The sequence below is a fragment of the Pistacia vera genome, unplaced genomic scaffold (genome assembly GCF_008641045.1).
Source record: "Pistacia vera cultivar Batoury unplaced genomic scaffold, PisVer_v2 Contig18, whole genome shotgun sequence".
Classification (NCBI taxonomy): Eukaryota; Viridiplantae; Streptophyta; class Magnoliopsida; order Sapindales; family Anacardiaceae; genus Pistacia; species Pistacia vera.
The window spans coordinates 488,350-510,683 of NW_022195898.1; the positions used below are offsets into that span (position 1 = coordinate 488,350).

The 22,334-nt window shown below is 38.9% G+C and overlaps 2 protein-coding genes across 2 annotated transcripts; both read left to right on the forward strand.

Annotated features, from left to right (window-relative positions):
• The first annotated feature begins 462 nt into the window (after positions 1 to 462).
• LOC116126476 (mechanosensitive ion channel protein 1, mitochondrial-like) lies at positions 463 to 3,663 on the forward strand. Its single transcript, XM_031412157.1, has 4 exons — positions 463 to 584; positions 769 to 1,636; positions 1,735 to 2,012; positions 3,536 to 3,663. Exons 2-4 carry the CDS (start codon positions 801 to 803, stop codon positions 3,661 to 3,663), a joined length of 1,242 nt encoding a protein of 413 aa, XP_031268017.1. The 5' UTR covers positions 463 to 584; positions 769 to 800.
• A 2,761-nt stretch (positions 3,664 to 6,424) lies between these two features.
• On the forward strand, positions 6,425 to 10,353 carry LOC116126478 (oligopeptide transporter 7-like). The gene is made up of 6 exons (XM_031412158.1): positions 6,425 to 7,084; positions 7,196 to 7,293; positions 8,267 to 8,836; positions 8,942 to 9,197; positions 9,333 to 9,515; positions 9,609 to 10,353. The coding sequence occupies exons 1-6, from the start codon at positions 6,425 to 6,427 to the stop codon at positions 10,218 to 10,220; spliced, it is 2,379 nt and encodes a 792-aa protein (XP_031268018.1). The 3' UTR covers positions 10,221 to 10,353.
• Positions 10,354 to 22,334: the final 11,981 nt, after the last annotated feature.

Genomic DNA, 22,334 nt, shown 5'->3' on the forward strand with positions numbered 1-22,334 from the left:
TGCACTTTAAAAAAGAGAATACAATCACTCAAGATTTGGAGAAACCCTATAAATCTTACCCTCAGAGTACTTGGCAAAGTTTAGAACAACTTTCCTCACATGCGATAATGTAACCAAATATTAGATTGAATTATCAAACATTAATGTTCTTTTTGTAACAATAAAACTATATCATGGTTTAAATACTTTTTGAATATTTAAAAAGTTAATTGTTTGTATTTTTCAATTTATGTTGGGCTACCTAACAATTCAAATCCTGGCTCCGGCCCATTCCACTCATGGGCTTGGGGTGGCCATGAGAGGTGAGTGAGCAACACCTTGAGGTAAGTGAGTGAGTATTTGCAATTCTTGAGGGTCTTCCCATAATAACTTAAACCTTAAGGGTTCTTAGAAAATAAAAAAAATTACTTCCGTCCCCCTCAGGCCTAAGGGCTTAACTGAATAGTTATGAAGACTTTAAAAATAAATTTAACCTCAAAATTTATTTGTGTGGGCTCTTTTCATAAAATTTCTGCCTTTGACGATCGAAGACCAATTCTCCCTCGCAAGCCTGAGTGAAGTTCTGAAGCTCCAGCGCTTTGATGGTAACTTTCTCTCTTGCTTGCTCTCTCAATCTAAAATTTAATTTCTTTCTATTCAACCTTTCTTAAGTTTAGGATTTACTCAATTTTGACTGTTTATCTGTGAATTCTTAAATTTAAGCTTGCTAATTAGCTTTGATATTTGTAATAATTTAACGTTTCAATGTGGTTCTTGGAATTCTTGTAGGTATCGTTTTGACTTCTGTTCATGTTGTTGTGATGGCTACAACTAGGTTTTCAATGCTGAAGTCACTTAGTAGTTACATTAGCCCCTCTGTGAAACAGACAGCAACTTCACTTCAGTCTTATAACCCATACTTGAAACTTACAAGATTTGCTAATCAAAGTCATGTCAAGCTATCTTACCCTCTTGTGAATAGCAATTACCACAAAAGTCAGTTGCATTCCGCATTGAATTCTGAAAATATCCAACCTAGGATTCTTGGTTTTTCCTCTGATACTCGATGTTACAAAACCAACCGTGTCTCAGTATTTTCACCCACGTTAACAAAATTGTACTCTGAGACATTGTACTCTCATAGTTCTATTGCTTTTGGTTCGATTCCGTTTTTAAACCATCGATCATATTCATCGTTTTTTGGGGGCAAAGGTGATAAATCGACTAGAGATATGGATGTTCCAGCTACTACTAGCGGTAGTGAAGTTGACGTTAATAATAGTGATATCGTCGAAGGTGATTCAATTGATAAAATTAAGGATGCGTGGCAGAGTATAGTAGATGGAGTAAATTATACTGGAGAAAAGGTTAAAGTGGCATATGATGAACTGACTCCTTATGTTCAACAAATGCTTGATTTGCATCCGTATCTTAGGGATGTTGTTGTCCCAATTGGTGGGTACTTGATTGGTTCTATATTGGCTTGGGTGGTGATGCCTAGGATTTTGAGGAGATTTCACAAATATGCCATACAAGGTCCTGCTGCTTTACTACATGGAGGCTTGTTTGGAGACCAAGTTCCTTATGAGAAAAGTTTTTGGGGTGCTTTGGAGGACCCCATACGATATCTTATCACTTTCATGGCATTTGTTCAAATGTTAGTAGTTCCAAATTCAGTATTTCCCTTTCTATAATGTTTTAATTGGCACTTTTTTTGTTTTCCATGGTGTGATAAAACATGTTTTTTACATTCAGTGGCATGATGGTGGCTCCAACAACAATAGCATCACAATACCTTGCACAAGCATGGAGAGGAGCTGTTATCCTTTCGTTTGTGTGGTTTTTGCATCGGTGGAAAACAAACGTCTTCACCCGTGCTTTAACTTTTCAAAGTTTGGCGGGGATTGACCGGGAAAAGATGTTAACTCTTGACAAACTTTCATCAGTTGGTTTGTTTGTTATTGGAGTAATGGCTTTAGCAGAGGCATGTGGAGTGGCTGTGCAATCTATCTTGACTGTTGGTGGCATAGGAGGTGAGCGTTTGTTGGTGGCATATTCTCCTTCTCTTTTTTCTTTTGGTTCATTAATCCTAATGAGAAGGATCTTCCAATAATCAAAATTTTAAAACAAACCAAACTTTCTTATTTTACTATCCTTCGGTTTTAGGCTGAAATTATAGGAGCTCGAATATTTTACTGAAATTTGTAGCACTGATTATTAGTCATGAATACCTTGCGATCTAATGGATTTGAAAGGAAAGTTGAAATTGGTTAGTTTTTGTCATCTTAACAACTTCTAACATTGAATTGCAATGAATTGATGTTTATAAATTAATGCCAAAACTTTTAACTCAAATATTAGTTACTATAGCATAACTCTTTATTTCATTCTCTGTTGCTTTTTATAAATTACAGCTTGCTATACGTACATTGTTTTATTCCCAAATTGCATATCTCCTAACCAGTCCACCATGCATTAAGGGCTCACTCCTTTTATCTCTAGAGTGGGTAGAATAAGCATGTCTGAGCAATTCATTTTAAAGTATAGGACTCTGTATCAATTTTAAAAGTCGTCCAATCTTTGTTAACAATGTTCATTTATGTGTCTTCTTTTCTTCCTTTTTTTTTTTTTTCCTTTTTCGTTTTCCTTGTTCTCTTTAAATGAAAGGGCTAATCTTCTGCTATGTCTTTAGAACTCTATTAATGAACTATCTTAATCTGTATCAATCTGTCCTACACCTTAACAATTCATTATTATTAATATTTTTGGGACCTGCTGCTCTTTCACCTTTAACATCGTGAACTTTTATAGTTATATGAAGACTCTTAAGCAACCACTTAACATAAAAGCTTAAGGTATCAGTGGGACATTGCATTAAAATTTAAATCTAATCGGCCTCTTTACTTGTAACTTGCACCAAGTAGATGGGTTGAGCCCGAATACTAGATGGGTTAAACCAACCCTAGTTATAATAGATTAACTAATTACAATGCAAAAACGTTACATGTGAGGACTTGAACTCATGATCTTTAGTTTCTAATATTACGTTAAGCAGCCATTTGGCTGAAAAGCTTAAGTTATCATGTAAGAGCCCAACATTCAAATTTAAGTCTACCAATGATTTGTTATAGTGTACTTGATAAACCATGACTACTTTAAAATAGTGCTCATAGAGAATTACCCACCTGGTCAATTCTTTGGTCTCATAACTTTTCAGTTCTCCCCTGTTTTCATGCCTATAGTTTCTACATCAAGGAAATGTTGTGTTTGTGGTATGTTCTGTTATCAATCTTAACCAAAACTGAAATCTCCATTGTTGTGTTGTTTACTGCTTATAAGATGCTTGTGTGTAATATATCTTTATGCATCTGAGGGCAATATATTAGATTCTTAATGTGCTTTTGACACTTTCTATTTATTTGTATTGTTTTACAAAATTGTGAAGGATTGATTTAATAGACCGTCTCAACTTTTATATGGATATAAATGGAAGATGTTAAATTTCGTTGTTGGTGTATATTAAGATTGACTCTTCTATCGCTATATTTTTCTGTAGGAGTGGCTACTGCTTTTGCTTCTAGAGACATCCTTGGAAATGTGCTCAGTGGGTTGTCTATGCAATTCTCAAAGCCTTTTTCACTGGGAGATACTATAAAAGTAAGTAAAACTTTGCCACATCATTGATGGTGATTCTAATTAATTCCTTTTAACCAAAAATGAAAAAAAAAAAAAAAAAAAAAAATCCTTTTAGATTTGTTAAGTTTTCATCTAATAGTGCTGATAATGGATGGAAAGAAGTACTTTTATTTATCTGATGTAATGTCTCTGCTTAAGATTATAGTTGATCCTAGTATGTTGGGAGTTGAACTGTTACAAATTGTGTGTAAATGAATTTTTTATTTATTAATTTTATGCTTATTCTGAATGGAAGAAAACTGAGGTCTTATTTGCTAACATTTTTGGCAAGGTTTGTTTTATCTTTTTATTTATTNCCTGAATCGAATATTCTTGTTAGGCTATGGAGGTACTCGGTAACCGAACCGATTGTTGAAGTACTTGGTTCTAAACCAAACCAAATTTTTGGTTCGGTTACCGGGTACCCGAATTTCGAACTAAGTTTGCATAGAGTTGTTCAATAAAATTTGAGTCCTACGATTAATACAGGTTGAATTCCTCTGAGCAGACAAAAAGAAAAAAGGGGAAATTTGCAATTTTACATAGTGTTTAAGATCAATGCAAAGAGTTCCTAGTCACAGTTCTCAATAATTCTAGTTCCATTTTTAGAGTAAAAACAAGATAATAGTTTTCAAACCCAAAAAAAATACATGAGAGACAAAATATTATTATCTTATGCTTGTCAAATGCATAGGGGATAATGAATCTACACCCAATAGTTTTCACCATCTCCCTCTTGACCTTTGCCTTTAACATTCACAACAAGACAAGTGTACAAAAAGGAACAATAAGTGAATATATTTAGTTGCCGAGAATCTTCTAGCTAAGATAAACACTTGAAAGCATCCACACACTCAACATCAAGACAAATAAGCAAGAAAACCTTGTTTCGATTTGGATGAAAAAATATAAAAGAAACAACAATCAGAACATGACATTCATTATTTCATTTTCAATCAATGCTTAACCAAACGCAAAAAAAAATTCAGATTTTTAGTATAGCGAAGTTATTTGAAGATTTGAACATGCTACTTCACCTTAGTGAATAGCGGCAAAATAGGAAGGACTGAGGTTGTCACTTAAGGATTGACGAGCATGGACCGATGAGTGACTACCTGCTGCAGCGAGGACATTGGAAGACGGTGAACTAGAGAAGAAGTCGAGCTTCGAGCAAAAGATGATGAGCTATTTATACCTTGGAGGACTGTAGTCGAATTTAATTGATTTGGGATTTAATGTTTTCTCTGGCTTTAGTCAAAGAAGAAGATGATTAGGGCTTTAGTCGAAAACTGGAAATGTGGAAGATGATTCATATTAGGTCATCGAACTTGATATGTGTAACTTTAACAAACTAACTTTTGTTTTTGACTTTTTGTTTTATTTATTTTTCAATTTTTTAAAAAACCGGGTCTGTTTAGGTGCTTGGTTTACTTATTTCATTGAACCGATACCCGAAATTGAATATTCGGGTATATTCTAAAGCATAACCTCTACTCGAACCGAATTTGCCATTATCCAAATTTTTTGGTTTGGGTAATGGGTAATTTTGCACACCCCTAGACGAAAATGCCCATTCCTCTAGGCTCTGCAACAGCCGCCAACTTTTACAAAAGTCAGCAGATTTTCTGAGATTTGGTCCAATGACTCTCTTACTCTTTAAGTCAACTCTAGGTATAAAAATGAAGATTTTTTGAAGTGAAAAACAAGAAGAGAACCGTACAAACAAAAATCTATCTTTCTTGCAAACCTAAGAGCTCAAATATAGAACATCATACTCACTCTCTCTTTGTACTCCTACTTTACATCTTTAGAGAGAAATTTGTAGCCCATTGTGTGTACCAGCCTAGCTTGAAGGCAATCATTCACAACAATCGTTTTACATCTTTAGAGGCAAAATCTTATAAGTCTAGAGGTGAAATCCAATCAAAACTATTGTATTGGTTAAATCCCATTCTAATGGAACTTCGAAGACACTGCCTTGAAGATGTGGATGTAGGAGGTTCTTGATCAAAGCTTCGAGCCACTATAAATTCTCTAAGCATCTCTCTTCCCTTATCTTATTTAATTTATTGCACATGGAATGCTTGAATTTATTGCTATTTATTGTTTTAAGCATTGAAGTAGTTGAAGTTTTAAATTCTGCATTAATTTTAGTTATAAGGTTTTACAAAATATGCTCTGTAAAACCCTATATGGAAAATTAACCCTAGAGGAGGAGGGAGGGAGGGGGGGGGGGGGGGGGGGGGGGGGGGGGNTAGGCATAACACATTCTATAAGAAAATGCAACGTGGCTCAATATTATATACTAAAAGTAATTGTAGGAACCTGACTCTCTTTAAAGATGATTCCTGTTAGTCGTTAAAGACTTGCAGGTAGAAACTGTAAAACAATGGTAGTTCACAAAGTTAGTTCGGGAAACAAATAATCTATACCTTCTTTGTTTGGTGAGTCCATAGAGAAAATATTTGTAACCCCTCCATGTAACTTGAAACTGAATTACTGCACAAAATTTCTGAATAATTAACTAATAACTACACTGTAAAGTTGTTGTTAACACCAGGTACCCATCCATGTATTTAGGATTCTTCCTATGGGTATATATACAACAACTTGTTAAGAAGATGAATGAAATTTCATCCAGTAAATATGTTCAATATATCACCATGTGGGCCAGCAGCTGCAACGACACTCAACTAACTAAATTTGACAGAGATATTTAGAGCAACAGATCTTAAACCACAAAATACATTTACAGATTCAGCAAGAAACAATGGAAGAATCTGCACACGAGATCAGGGCCCCTCTAAGTAACCTTCCTCTCACTTCTTTAATTCACTTTGTATTTGAAAGTTTATTTTTCTTGTTCCAAGTCTCTTATTTTCACTCTCTCTTGATTACTCTTGTTGCAGTTTCTAAGGATCATGAAGATACCAACATCGCATCATCATCATCATCATCATCAAAATCCCAACCAGAGATTATTGAATTGCTAGAACCTGAAGAGAACTCACCCGTCAAACAAGTGGCTTTAACCGTACCAACCACAGATGACCCTTCTTTGCCAGTTCTCACATTTCGAATGTGGGTCTTGGGAACCCTCTCATGTGTTCTCCTATCGTTTCTAAACCAGTTCTTTTGGTACCGCACAGAACCTCTATCAATCACAGCCATTTCAGCTCAGATTGCTGTGGTGCCTCTCGGTCAACTAATGGCTGCAAAAATCACAGACCGTGTCTTCTTTAAAGGGACACGTTGGGAGTTTACGCTTAATCCTGGACCTTTCAATGTAAAAGAACATGTTCTTATCACCATCTTTGCCAATTCTGGAGCTGGCAGTGTTTATGCCATTCATATTGTTACTGTTGTTAAAGTCTTCTATAAGAAACACATCTCCTTCTTTGTTTCTCTCCTAGTTGTCTTCACAACACAGGTATTTTAAATGATCAAATTCTTCTATAAGAATTCACAGACCCTTCTTTGTTAAATTAGTTGAAGACAAACTTTGGAATGTTAGCTAGATTTAATGACGTTTGAATGGTAGGTGTTGGGATTTGGTTGGGCTGGGATATTCAGAAAGTATCTGGTGGAACCAGCAGCAATGTGGTGGCCTGCAAATCTTGTTCAGGTTTCTTTGTTCAGGTAAACTCTTGTTTCACTTAGTTAACTTGTATTAATTTTTCATTTCATGTCTTTGGTATTTTCTGTCAAATTTTCTGATGGAGATATACGAGGACTCTGGTGAGTTTTTAAGAATGTATACATTATTGGTCAACTTGATGGTAACATTAGACATTTTTTTTTTTAATAAAATTAATTTTAAAAAATGGGTAAAAGGTTGTGTTTATACTCTGGGCTTATTTTATGCCTCATTTGTTGGGTTATAATTTCAGTACTACCGACGTAACACTGATTTCAAGTTTCAAACCTGTCATTTTATAGTAATTAGGGGCGTGCAAATTTTGAGGGTAGAATTGGGACTGATGGATACCCGGGTGTTGGTTCTGGTTCAAAATTTGGTGAATCTGTGCAGGTCTGATCCCAATTTCGATTCCATCACTTTAGGAATCGGACCTGGTATTGACAAGTACCCAAGGTGGAACTGAAGGTACTTGAAGTATATTTGTAATTTATACAGAATATATTTGTTATTTTTTTGAACAAGAGAGGTGTCTTTGTAATTTTGCATGAACAATGTTGGGTACTAGACAGTAGACCCAGGATCAGAACCTGTTTCCAGGCATTTAAGAATCGGAACCGATCGATCCAATTCCTAAATCCTAGGAACAACCGAGTCCAGGTTCGGGTTCAATTCTGGTTCCAAGGGATTGGACCGGGTACCTGGATCGGCTCACCCAATAATGCCTTGAATGCTTGTCACCTATAAAACGATTTGAAAAAAAAAAAAAAATAAATAAAATCCACCAGCTATAAGTAAGACTTAAGACTGTAGTAAATAATTTCAGGTACAAGATTTCCAAGTTTAGCTGGGCCGAAAACTTTGTAACTTTCATGAATAAAAAATTCGCAGTGTACGTACGTAGAACGCTCCTATTAGGAACAGGGCTTCTTGGGCTTGAAACCTTCTCAGACAATACATTATTTTCTGTTGCAGGGCTTTGCATGAGAAAGAGAAACGGCCCAAGGGTAGTCTGACACGTACCCAATTCTTCCTCATAGCTTTTATTTGCAGCTTTGCTTATTATGTCTTCCCAGGCTACCTCTTTGAAATGCTAACTTCCCTCTCCTGGATATGCTGGATATTCCCCAAATCTGTTTTGGCCCAACAGCTTGGCTCTGGCCTTTACGGGCTCGGAATTGGTGCACTTGGAATTGATTGGTCCACTATCTCGTCCTACCTTGGAAGCCCCCTTGCAAGCCCATGGTTTGCCACTGCCAACGTTGCTGCAGGATTTTTCTTTGTCATGTATATTTTGACCCCTATATGTTATTGGCTTGATGTCTACAAGGGCAAAACCTTCCCTATATTTTCTGACGACCTTTTCACATCAACTGGTCAAGAATACAACATTTCAGCCATTATTGACTCTGATTTTCACCTGGACATTGCGGCTTATGAGAAACAAGGGCCTCTTTACTTGAGCACATTCTTTGCCATGACTTATGGTGTTGGATTTGCTGCACTTACTGCTACAGTTGTTCATGTTGCATTGTTTCATGGAAGGTAATTTTAAACTCTCATATAAATCAATTAATTGAGTAATGTTACATTAATTTGACCATGATGTGAATAAAAGCTCAATTCACTTATGCAATGGTGAAAATGCAGAGAGATATGGGAGCTGAGCAAAGCGAGTTTTCAAGAAAAAGGAATGGATGTACATACTAAACTCATGAGGAGATATAACCAAGTCCCTGAGTGGTGGTTTGTTTGCATTCTTCTGGTAAATATAGCAGCCACTATTTTTGCTTGTGAGTATTACATTGACCAGCTTCAGTTGCCATGGTGGGGTGTTGTACTAGCATGTGTTATCGCTATTATATTCACCCTTCCCATTGGAATCATTACAGCCATCACAAACCAGGTAAACTACTGAAGATTTTGATAACTTCCTGTACAAGTAATCAATCTCCTATAACTTGTTGATATCTGCAAATATTTTTCTAAAACATTTTCTTTTCATTGTTTGGATGACATGTTGATCTCTTGCTGATGACAGACACCGGGCTTGAACATTATCACAGAATACATAATTGGGTATATTTACCCAGGGTACCCAGTTGCTAACATGTGCTTCAAGGTGTATGGTTACATAAGTATGACACAGGCCATCACCTTCCTGCAAGACTTCAAGCTTGGCCACTATATGAAGATTCCTCCAAGAACAATGTTCATGGCACAGGTTAGTAGCCTATATAACTATAATCCCAGACTCTATTTCATTATTTTTTGAATTAAAAGGTTTTCAGTATAACAACTCTTGAAATCTGCTTAGATTGTAGGAACTGTCATAGCCTGTTTAGTATATTTGGGCACTGCGTGGTGGCTAATGGAAACAATCACAGATATCTGTGAGACAACAGCCTCCAACAGTGTGTGGACTTGCCCAAGTGACACTGTCTTCTATGATGCATCAGTCATATGGGGACTGATCGGACCACGCAGAATTTTCGGAGATTTGGGGACTTACGAGGCCATCAATTGGTTTTTCTTAGCTGGAGCAATTGCTCCAATGCTGGTGTGGTTGGCCGCGAAAGCATATCCAAACCAAGAATGGATTAGACTCATCAACATGCCAGTGTTGATTGGTGCCACAGGGATGATGCCACCAGCGACTGCAGTTAACTACACTACTTGGATTATTATGGGTTTCCTTTCTGGATTTGTTGTGTATAGATATCGACCAGACTTGTGGCAGCGTTACAATTATGTTCTTTCTGGGGCATTGGATGCTGGACTTGCATTCATGGGAGTGCTAATATATTTTTGCTTGGGCTTAGAAAGTGTAAGTGTTGATTGGTGGGGAAATGACCTTGATGGATGCCTATATGCTACCTGCCCCACTGCCAAAGGAGTTGTGGTTGAGGGCTGCCCAGTTTTCAGCTAGAAATTGTATATTGCAAATAAGAACCCATGAGTTTAGTTTTAGTTTCTTGTTTCTGATTTTTCCCTTCACTCCTTTTATATTATAGTGTTGGAGAGATCATTGGCTTCCAATTCTTTGTATAAAATTAAGCAGCTGAATCAAAATTCACTTATTTGCTTATATTTCTTACCTTTGATGTTAGAGACATTAAGCTAAGTTTGCATACATAGGAGTATTGATAGAACCCCAGGACAATCACTCAACCACGTAACCAATAAACTAAAAAATGCACAGACAACTCAAGGATTATTTCCAAGGCAAAACTGGATTGATTCTAATTGATTGTGATTAAGAAATAAAAGGCAGTTTACAGAGCAGTGCTCAGCTACAATGAAATGAAAATAAGCAACAAATAATTCCCAGCAGTTCGAGGACACAATTGATAATATCCTATCTTTTCAAGAAATGGCTCTCCCTTTTATACATGAATCAGCTTCTAACTAATTGGTTCACACGTCACATGCCTCAAGCCTTCCTCCACTAACGCATGCCTTTTCAACTCAGTTAGTGGCTTTTTACCCTTGTGCCCTCTGTGTTGGTAAACCTTCTTGATGGTGTCTGTCAGCTCCCAGGTGGCTTCATGTCGCACCGGTCGTCAGAACCACAAAATTAAACCTAAATACCGTAGTTAGCGGTAAGCAGAGTCGAATCCACAGAGAGCAAGACTAATGACATAATGTATATTTGAGTTAACGAAAGAGAAATTGGCAAAATGATTGATTAAAACTAAGGAAACTAATTAATTGCAGGAAATTAAAAGCATCAAATAAATTGCTAACTAAAACACAATATTAAAAGCGTTGCCGCTATGGGTTCGGTTTGACTCAAGACTAACTCTCACAATTCCTCTCCTCGCTCTTCAATTTCCTAAACCTACAAGGCTAGGCAAATCAATAAAAATATCTCCAGGCAATCTTGTTATAATCTATCCTGTCTCCCCATCGTCTTAGTTACAGATCGATTGGTTAAAGATTATCATCGACTAACCGAAAAAATGCTAAACCCTTAAACGCCATTAGTTGGTACAACGTTAACAAGTACAACCTATCAACTTGTATCATCCAATCAACTAATTGCACAACAAATGCATTCCTAGTAGAAATGATATTAGACGCTAATACAACTTGATTGCAATCAGTACCGAAGTAGTTTAAAGTCATAATCAACATTCAATAATCTCAAACCGACATTCAATTATGCGAAAAGTTATATATCAATAAATGTTCTCAATGCGCATTATCAATTCAGCACGTCGAGCATCAGAATAATATTAAAGCATCGCAAACAAACTGAAACGAAAACAAATATAATCTGAATACAAGAAACTTAACCAAATGTCCAACATTCGGGCTCATCCAACTAGTCGAGAGTTGATGAGGAAAGCAATGGAGTCAATCTCGATCTCACCTACACCGTAACAGACAATCGAGAACTCAACCGCTCATGGTGGTGTCGATGGAGGCTAAAACAGTGGAAACAAAGCTGATCATGGTGGAGAGGAGGTAACCGACAATGATATGATGCGAAGAAGGGGCCAAAACGACTGACGGACAGCCTGGAATACAAACAGTCGCACTCGCCAGAAAACGTTAATTTTTGGACAGGTCTTCCGAAAAATGGTGGCGAAAATGGGATCCGAAGGTACCAATGGAAAGCTCTGGTGATGGGAAGTTCAGATCAGGTCTTAGGGAGATGAAAGGTCATCAGAAATGAGCGATATCACGGCTGGAAGATGAAGAGGCGCGACGGCGATTTGGCAGATTCTGGCGGTTTTTGCGGAGGCTGAAGCTTGCAAATGCTAGATCTGGCCGTGGGGAGGGAAGATCAGCCACCACGGAGCCCAAGAGTCACCGAAAAATGCCAAAATCACAGTTGGAATGTGAAGAGTTGTGGCGGCGGTGATGGTTATCACGGTGGTGATCCGGGATGATGAAGATGATAGGTGCAATTGGAATACGAAGGGTCGTCGGAATCTGATCGGAGAAGGTGAAGGGTTTTGGTGGGCGGCAACCACCCAATCTGCGACCGTACGCTGCATTTTTATACAAAATGTGGCAAATTTTTATTTGGTCCCTACATGATTGAAAAGCGACAAAATCAACCTCTTGAAACATGACATTTTACCCCCCTAAACAACATAAATGAGACAAAATCACCCCTAATCCATAAACCAAAACCTAATATCAACTCATACCATTTCCAAATTCATCCCAAATATGCTAAATTAGGAAGAAAAACTCAAAATATGATTTTTATACATAAATTCATAATTTCTCTTAATTATCTCAATATAACTTCAATTCAATTACATATGAGATCTTTTTATTAACAAAATAGAGTCACTTTTATGACTCTAACACTTCAAATGGGGCTAAGTCTTTCCACTTAATAAGGACTTCCTAAGAGCCATTCACCAATGTGCGGACTGCCAAAACAGATTTCGGCTGTACCTGCAACTCCATGTCCTCGGTGAGGCAAGATGGTAGAGGTTGGATGGGAATCGAGTTGTGCAGGCTACGCTTGAGCTGGGATACGTGAAAAAGGGGATGTATTTTGGCTGTTGAAGGCAGCTCCAATTTGTATGCAACCTGTCCAATTTTTTCCAAAATGGGAAATGGTCCATAAAAACGTAGGCTCAACTTTTCGTTGAGTTTAGAAGCCAAGGACCTGAAGCGGTATGGCTGAAGTTTTAAAAACACTTGGTCTCCCGGTTGAAAATTAACATCCTGGTGATGGGCATTCGCCTAGCAGGCTGACCTTGGGCCCGGACTGCTACCCCAAGGAAAGGAGATCCGCGAAGTCACCCAAGGGGTAAAAAGGCTAGCGTGGAGCCCACGCAGTAAGGCTTAGTGGGTCTCCTAGAGGGTCGAGAAGGAGAGTTGCTGACAAGCTTCTAGGGTCTGACAGGCTTCTAGGCGAAGTAAGACCCAAAAAGAGGGCAATAAAGGCTGATGAGGGTGGGGTAGCCGATAAGGGCGAACGCTCTATGGAAAGAAGACCAACGAAGGCGTTGGGTCTTGAAACATGGGAGAATGTTAGGATCCTACATTGAAAGGGAAAAGGGTGGACATGTGGGTTATAAAGGCTTGGGCACCCTCCCTTGGCAAGCCGGTTTTCCAAGGAGAGTTCTACCCAAGCCCATGAAAGACCTCTGGCTTAGCCCAAATTATTGAGTTATTGGAGTGAATTCCTATCAATTTGTATTAGAGCCAAGGTTGGGGAACGATAAAAGCAGAAATGTGGAAAAAGATATGAGATCGATGAAGGAAGATTTGGGAACGATCAGAAAGTGCTTAAAGGAAATGCCAGCATGGATGAGGCGAAAAGATGAGGAGGAAACCAAAGGAGTTAAGATGGATGGGTCAACAGAAATACCGGTGAAACATAATCGAAACCAAGGGGAAGAGAACAGTGAACCTAATGCAAACTAGAACGGAAAAGCCATAGCTACTAAACGAAATCGACCAGAGTCCGGGGGCCAGAGAATCGAAATACCGATATTCATGGGGAAGGATCTGTACATTTGGTTATTCAGGATGGAAAGGTATTTTAAGGTGTATCAGGTGGCTGAGAACGAAAGGATGAACACGGTGGAGATGTGTATGGAGGGAGATACAATAAATGGGTTCTAGTGGATGAAAATCAGAGCTTCGGTAACGATGTGGCCGACTTTTAAGCTTCCTCTTCCTCATAGATTTGGTGGGTCACAAGAGGGAGGGCCTTATGAAGCTTTAATGGAAATCCGGCAGACTGACACGGTGGAGGAATATTGTTGGAGATTTGAAGCTTTGTCTGCACCTTTGTGTGAAGAAAAAGAAGAAATATTATGGGTTGCTATTATCAATGGGCTCAAACAAGATATTAAGGCTGAAGTGAGATTGAGCCAGCCCAATTCATTGCTACAGCTTATTGAGTTAGCCGAGAAAGTAGAGGAAAAGAATTGGGCTTTTGAAGAAATGAAGTTTGGGCTTAATAGAGCTATTAAACCAGTTGGGCTGTATGGGTTTAATAGAGGAATTATTTCAGTTGGGCTGGGTAAACAAGGGTTAGCAAATACGAATGTCGAATTGTCATTTCGCCAATCCAAACTTCCTTACCACTTGGTCTGATGATAAACTTCTTGATAGACTCCATTAATTCCTTGCTCTTTAATGTCTGGCATCCCAGGATGATGCTTTTCCTTGTCAAGTTGAGCTGGTAATGAGGTCTGGCTGGAAGCGATAGTAATCTGGTTCATCGTCTTCCCTCATGTTGTGTTCTTACCTACAGACATTATGAGCATGCAACCATCCCCTTTAATCACATTTGCACCGTAGAAGAGGAAAGGGTTTTCCTTGAGTTGTCTGTGTATTTTTTGGTTTATTGGTTGTGTGGTTGAGTGATTGTCCTGGGGTTCTATCACATAATGATTGATTGAGAAATAGCAATCTGCTCTGAAGGTCCATCCATAGGGATCTTCCCCATTAAACACTGGTAACTCTAATTTTTTTCCCTTCCTTTCTTCCTTAGAGCTCTCGGTTTCTTTACTTCAATCCACTTCGCCATTGTCATCGCTATTTGAGCTTTCCCCCATATTTGATTTGCCCCGATCATGACTAGTGTGGGCCTCCTTCTCTTTGATACCATTGATGGGAACCTCTGTCAATTTAAAATAAACCCAGCCACAAAATAGTCCAAAATGCAAAATATGGCAATTCCTTTCTAGAATTAAAACTATATTGTATTGATTGAATAGAAATGAGATTTTAACTAAACAAAATAGAAACAGCAACAAGCCAAAGAACAGATAATTTCCATCAGTTCGAGGAGCTGGGGACCTCCCTTAATGACCCTTTGAAAACATGCCTATCCTTCCCTAAACTCCCCTCCCTTTATATACTAATCCCTTAACTAAAATATTCCTCCCACTAACAACTTGATTCCCCATCACGTGAATATTTCCCAACCAACTCCTACTAGTACACATGCCCACTCACACAACCAGCACCCTACTGCCCTTATGCCCTTTATATTGATAGATTTTACTAATGGGAGGTCTCATCATTACCCACCCCTTGAAGAACCACCTTGTCCTCAAGGTGGGGAGATGAAAAATTTTCACCCAACACCACACCACACCGCTCCTCCACTCCTTTACTGCCCTCTTCTTCCTTACTCAATTCTTCCTCATCTTTTGTCATTCACCGAAAAGGGGTTGTTCGCAATTGAGAGAGGTTGGAATAGATCTTTCGAAGAGCTATCAAGCTTGTACTCTGGTGACCGAAAGTCGACGCTGGGCTCGACTACCTCTCCTCCCATGGTCGATGCCCCGATGAGGGGTTGATAGAGTGTCTCTGTTGATTGAGAAAGGGATATGTTCTAGGGCTGTCAAATGAGCGATTGTGTTATATATGAGCCCTAGATTCAATTTCTCTTGATCCAATTACTCGTCTTGACCCATACCTAGCTGATTCGAGTCCACTTCTAGGTCCATTCTCAAATTGCTCAAGCCAACACTCAATTGTATTTGTTATTCCCTGTTTACCCAGCCCAGCTGAAATAATTCCTCTATTAAACCCATATAGCCTGACTAGTTTTTCAGCTCTATTAAACCCAAACTTCCTTTCTTCTAAAGCCCAATTCTTCTCCTCTATTTTCTGGGCTAACTCAATTAATTGAATTAATGAATTGGGCTGGCCCAATTTGACTTCAGCTTTTATCTCTGGTCTAAGCCCGTTTAAGAAGGTAGCCCACAATATGTCTTCTTTCTCTTCACACAATGAAGCAGATAGAGCTTCAAACTTCTGGCGATATTCTTCCATTGTACCAGTTTGTTGGATTCCCTCAGGGCCTTGTACGACCCTTCTTCTTGTGAGCCACTGAACCAATGAAGCAAGGCAAATTTAAAGGCGGACCATGTCGTCATCAGAGCTCACACCTCCATCCACTAGAACCAATTGATCATGTCACCCTCCATGCAAACGGCCACCATGGCCAACCTCTCATTCTCGGTGATTCTGCACACATTGAAACAACGCTCAATCTTATACAGCCACCTATAAGGATCTTCCCCCATGAAGAGCGGCATCTCCAATTTTTGGCTGACAATTTCTTGTCATGGTCTTTCGGTGTTCATCATTTCTCCGTTAACATCTTCCTGGTTTGGTCCTTGATTTCCTGAGATTTCTGTTGACCCATTACCCTTACCCCTTCTTGCTTCTTCATCATCTTTACGCCTCATCCAGGCTAGCATTTCCCTTAAGCACTATTTGATGGTTCCCAAATCTTCCTTCATCAATCTAACCTCTTTCTCCATTTTCGTGTTTACCATTCCCTAACCTTGGCTCTGATACCATTGATGAGAACCTCTGTCAATTTAAAATAAACCCAGCCACAAAACAGTCCAAAATGCAAAATATGGCAATTCCTTTCTAGAATTAAAATTGTATTGTACTGATTGAATATAAATGAGATTTTAACGGAACAAAATAGAAACAGCAACAAGCCAAAGAACAGATAATTCCCAGCAGTTCAAGGAGCTGGGGACCTCCCTTAATGACCCTTTGAAAATATGCCTATCCTTCCCTAAACTCCCATCCCTTTATATACTAATCCCTTAACTAAAATATTCCTCCCACTAACAACTTGATTCCCCATCACGTGAATATTTCTCAACCAACTCCCACTAGCACACATGCCCACTCACACAACCAACACCCTACTGCCCTATTATCAAAGCCTGAATACCACACCAAATCCACCAGACGATCACAACTTCTATCCACGGCGAACAACCCTTTTCTCGCGAATGACAGAAATCGATGTACTTAGAGGGGGGAAATATCGGTGTCATAATGTGCTTAAGGCGGGGATACCATGTATGTTTTGATGATTTGTTCATATCGGGTGAATCCTTGAAGTTGGGTGATGGTTTAGCAACCATTGATGAACAAAACCATTTCAGAGACAATTGAGAAAACACTAATATGAATATACCTCTATATTGATTGATACAGAAATGGATAACAACAATAATGAAGAACAATTAAGAAAACAGTACTAAATGTAAAGATAACCTAGCAATTCGAGGAGCTAGGGGCCTCCCTTCCAATATCCCACCAAAAATATTCTTTACCCTTTACAATTCCTATCCCTCAATTTATACTCACAAAAGTCACACCAATTCCATTGTAATTGCCATGCGGATAACCAACTCCCACTTGCACACCATGCCATTTGCCCTTATTATTCCTATTGTAAATTTGAGTTGGGGTCTTATCAATACCCTCCCCTTGAAGAACTACCTTGTCCTCAAGGTGGGGAGATGAGAATTTTGCTGTAATTTAGGTATCCTTAACGAATCTGCGGCAATACCCTGTTAATTCCAAGAAACCCTGCAGACCTTTGATAGTTTGTGGAACAGGCCAAGATAACATTGACTCAATTTTGGCAAGATTTGCCTCAACATCATTCGCAGAGATCAAATGTCCTAAGTAGTCCAACCTTAACTGCCCAAATAGACATTTTTTGTGGTTGACGACAAGCTCATGTTCAGTCAGGATTTGGAAGGCATATCTCAAGTGATTGAGGTGAGCTTCTAGGTCGAAGCTGTAGATTAGGATGTCGTCAAAAAATACCAGTACAAATTTCCTCAAAACTGGTCTGAAAATGGTATTCATCAGGGCCTGGAAAGTGGAGAGGGCATTAATCAACCCAAACGGCATGACCAAGAACTCGTAGTGCCCCTCATGAGTCCGGAATGCTGTTTTTGGCACGTCTTCGGGTCTTACTCTGATATGGTGATATCCTGATTTCAAATCCAGTTTAGAAAATACTACAGCCCCAGCCAACTCATCTAGTAGCTCATCAATTGAAGGTATGGGAAATTTGTCGGGTATGGTTATGTAATTAAGGGCGCGGTAATCAACACAAAAACGTCAGCTGTCGTCTTTCTTCTTAACCAACAGCATTGGACTTGCAAAAGGACTAGTACTCGATTGGATTATTTCGGACACCATCATCTCACCCATCAACCTTTCTATCTCATTCTTTTGGGCGTAGGAGTATTTGTAAGGACGTAGGTTAGGGGGTTTGGATGGATGTTGGAGGGTTATGTCATGGTCAGTTGGTCTTCTAGATGGTAAACAAGGGTGTTGTTCAAACAAATGGTGGAACTTTTTAAGTAAGGCAGTAACTCTAGGCTCCATAGGTTCTATTTGCTCCGAGAGAGACTATAGTCTTAACTAAAGAAGGATCACCTTGCAACACAATTCTCTTCCCGTTACTATCGAACGCCATGGTTAAGTTTTTTCCAGTTAGAGCACACATCTCCCAACGTGCTCAACCAGGATATTCCCAACACCACATCAGCTCCACCTAAATCAAAGGGGAAAAAATCCAGTGTCAACTCAACCTCTTGAATCCTTATACTCAAATTTCTGCAAATCCCTTCTCCTCTGACTGTAAAACCATTCCTTACCATCACTCCAAATTGTTTTCCCTTCTCAAGGACCAAGCCTAGCTTCCGCACCATATCCTTTGAGATGATATTGTGGGATGCCCCACTATCCACCAACACAATCACTGTCTCATCTCCAATCGACCCCCTGATCTTCAGAGTTTTGTCCATCGTCATCCCATAATAGAGTTCATCGACAAAGCCAAAGGGTTACCTGCCATGTTGACGTCATCGTCAGCTTCAGAGTTGGGTTCCTCTTTTCCGACGAGTCATCATCGGTGACTAACAAAATCTGTAGTGACCTTGCCTTACACCGATGCGTGGGCTGTATTTTTTGTTGCATCTAAAACACAGTCCATGCTCTTTCTTGCTCTGAATCTCGGCGTCAGTCATGCGCCGAAATCATTTGCCGCAAAATCCTGGCATGGGTGTATCGGTGGATCTCTCGCGTCGTTCACCTGTTTTGTTTGGAATGAAATTTGAATTGCGTGAAAAGGTGTTGGGATTCCACGCGTTTGTGCGCCAAGTTTCCGGGTTGGGACTAACCTGATTGTAATGCTCCATTTTATTAGTTTGGGTTCTAAATGGTTTAGGCTTATTTTTCTCCAAGACCCAGTTCTTTTCCTCTACTCTATGGGCTTGCTCAATGAGTAAAAAGAGTGTGGTTGGTTAGGCCAAACGCAATTCAGTCCGGATCTCTTCTTTGAGTCCATTGAGAAAAATACTCATCAACAATTCTTCTCCTACCTCGCAAAAGGGAGCAAAATGTTCTTCAAAATTTTCTCTAAACTCTGTTACTATTCCAGTTTGCTTTAATGCTACTAATGCCTCATATGCCGAACATTTGAAAGATGGACGAAATCTAGCAACCATAGCAGCTTTAAAGGCTTCCCATGAGTTGATTGGTGCCCTTGATTCCATCCACTGATACCAATTCAGTCCATGCCTCTCCATACAAACCGCAACAGCTTTTACTTTTTCTCCCTCTGCATAATGATTGACTGAGAAATAGCGATCTGCTCTGAAGGTCCATCCATAGGGATCTTCCCTATTAAATACTGGTAACTCTAATTTTTTTTCCCTTCATTTCCTCCTTAGAGTTCTCGGTTTCTTTACTTCGATCCACTCCGCCATTGTCATCGCTATTTGAGCTTTCCCCCAGATTTGATTTGCCCCGGTCGTGACTAGTATGGGCCTCATTCTCCTCTTTCAACCTCATCCATTCCCTCAGCTCAAGGAGATATCCTTTGATGCTACCTAACTCTTCCTTCATCCCTCCTAGCTCCTTATCCATATTACCCATTTCTTTTTCTAATCCCTCAACCTTCTGCTCCATTCTCGATTTAGGCATTACCCACACAAGGCTCTGATACCAGTTGATAGAACCCTAGGACAATCACTCAACCACACAACCAATAAACCAAAAAATGCACAGACAACTCAAGGATTATTTCCAAGGCAAAACTGGATTGGTTCTAATTGATTGTGATTAAGAAATAAAAGGCAATTTACAGAGTAGTGCTCAGCTACAATGAAATGAAAATAAGCAATAGATAATTCCTAACAGTTCGAGGAGTTGGGGACCTCCCTGATTCACAATTGATAATATCCTATCTTTTCAACAAATGGCTCTCCCTTTTATACATGAATCAGCTAAAAGAATTATTCCCTTCTAACTAATTGGTTCACACGTCACATGCCTCAAGCCTTCCTCCACGAATGCATGCCTCTTCAATTCAGTTAGTGGCCTTTTACCCTTGTGCCCTTTGTGTTGGTAAACCTTCTTGATGGGAGGTCTATCAAGTATCATATAGATGGTCATGTAGAAAGACAAAACTAATTAATTTCAGTCTGCTCTGCCCAATAATTTCTTTTTGCACCATTAATTCTGTCACGACTAGCATTCAATCAAACAATATTTCAACGAATTGTTGGCTTTAGTTAAACTATTTTGAATGGAATCTTTCAAAGATACAAGAGAAGATAAAAGTAACATGTAATCTCAATTAAACTTGTTCTATCTATTCAAACAAGATAGATACATTAGGAAATGGTTCAATTCCAGTGCTGTCTGCGTCAGCTTCTGCAACAGATCCCATCCTATCTATTTCAAGTTCTTATGTAATGTTTACAGAAAGAGAAAGAAACAATGGAATAGTATGTTTATGATAGGAGGACCCCTGCCTTCTAAGTAAGTCCTACCTTCCTCTCAAATCTTTAATTCAGGTTCCATATGATTCTTTTTCTTCTTAAAAGGCTCTGCTTCTCACACTCTCTGTTTTCTATTTTTTGTTGAATCCCCGACCTTTCAATGTTAAAGATCATGTTATTATCACCATCTTTGCCAAGCTAGTGTTTATGCCATCCATATTGTTACTGTTGTTAAGGTGTTTTATAGGATACACTTCACCTTTTTTGTCTTCCTCCTAGTTGTCTTCAAAACACAGGTTACTTCTAGCTCCTTTTTTATGAGAATCCAAGCCCATCATGTTCTTTAAGCATGCAAGAGAGTTCATTGAAGATTCAAGGACCTCAAGATGGACAACATTCGGCTCAAGCACTCAAGGAAGCTCATAAACTTGTCCAAAAGGTGTTAAGGTTCCAAGACATGGCGCAAGCCCTTTTTTGTAGCCCAAGCCTTGGAGATCAAGTGGGAAGAAACTTCATTGGCCCAAGCCCAAGTTGTGGATGCTATTTGGTTCAAATGTTGAAGGAAAATCAAGAAAATTTTGATTAGGGACATAAATCCTTAATTTAGGAAAGGTTGTCCATAGCATTAAATGGGTATGACTTACACTTTTGATATTGTATGGTGGGGAATTATCCCTTAATATTTTTGTGTAATATTGGCCGAATGACTTCCACCTACCCAAAGTTTGGCACAAAGACAAATTGATACCCAAAAGGTTTGGAAATGACAAAAAAATACTTTCTGTCATATTCTATTAGGGATTTTTGTCTGCTAAAAGACAGTATAGTAATTTCATCTACAGTCACAAAATTTTTAAATTTTAAATCTTTTTCTCCGTATCCATTCTCACCCCAAGCCCGTTAGCACAGCCCTCTTGTGTCATCGATCGATTTTTTGACTGGATTTAGCATTTTTCTGTGAAGTTCGGTGATAAACAGTGGCACTGGCCCTTGCTGGCGCACTTTGGGAATGGAGATCGGTGGGTATTCTAGTCTTTTCACCATTTTTGTCTTTTAGCAGATGGAAATTCCTAACAAAACATGACGGAAAGTGGGTGTTTGTCATTTCCAAACCTTTTGGGTACCACTTTGTCTATACAACAAACTTTGGGTATGTGTAAGTCGTTCCCCCTGTAATATTTTGTTGTAATATTCATGTAATATTTGCTAGGGTAATTCCCTTGTTTTGTAAAGCCTATTTAAAGGCCACTTTATCATAATATGAAGTTAGACATTGAATATTGCATGAATAGTATTTTGCCTTGGAGAATTGTTTTCTCTTGAGTTCCTTTACCCAAGTTCGGCCAAACTTGGTGGTGGATTGATTCTTCAAGCTAGTGGAGTTCCTTTAGGCTTGATTGATCCATTGGTCAATTATCTTGTAAGTTAATCTCACTTGGTTACCATTCATCTCACTTTTCGGGTTGGTTTATTTTGTTGTGTTCCAA

Coding starts and splice junctions, on each gene's coding strand:
- LOC116126476 (XM_031412157.1), top strand. CDS start 801: ATGGCTACAACTAGGTTTTCAATGCTGAAGTCACTTAGTAGTTACATT. Junction 1,637..1,734: donor TTCATGGCATTTGTTCAAAT/GTTAGTAGTTCC, acceptor TTTTACATTCAG/TGGCATGATGGTGGCTCCAA. Junction 2,013..3,535: donor GACTGTTGGTGGCATAGGAG/GTGAGCGTTTGT, acceptor ATTTTTCTGTAG/GAGTGGCTACTGCTTTTGCT.
- LOC116126478 (XM_031412158.1), top strand. CDS start 6,425: ATGGAAGAATCTGCACACGAGATCAGGGCCCCTCTAAGTAACCTTCCT. Junction 7,085..7,195: donor TAGTTGTCTTCACAACACAG/GTATTTTAAATG, acceptor TTTGAATGGTAG/GTGTTGGGATTTGGTTGGGC. Junction 7,294..8,266: donor GTTCAGGTTTCTTTGTTCAG/GTAAACTCTTGT, acceptor TTTCTGTTGCAG/GGCTTTGCATGAGAAAGAGA.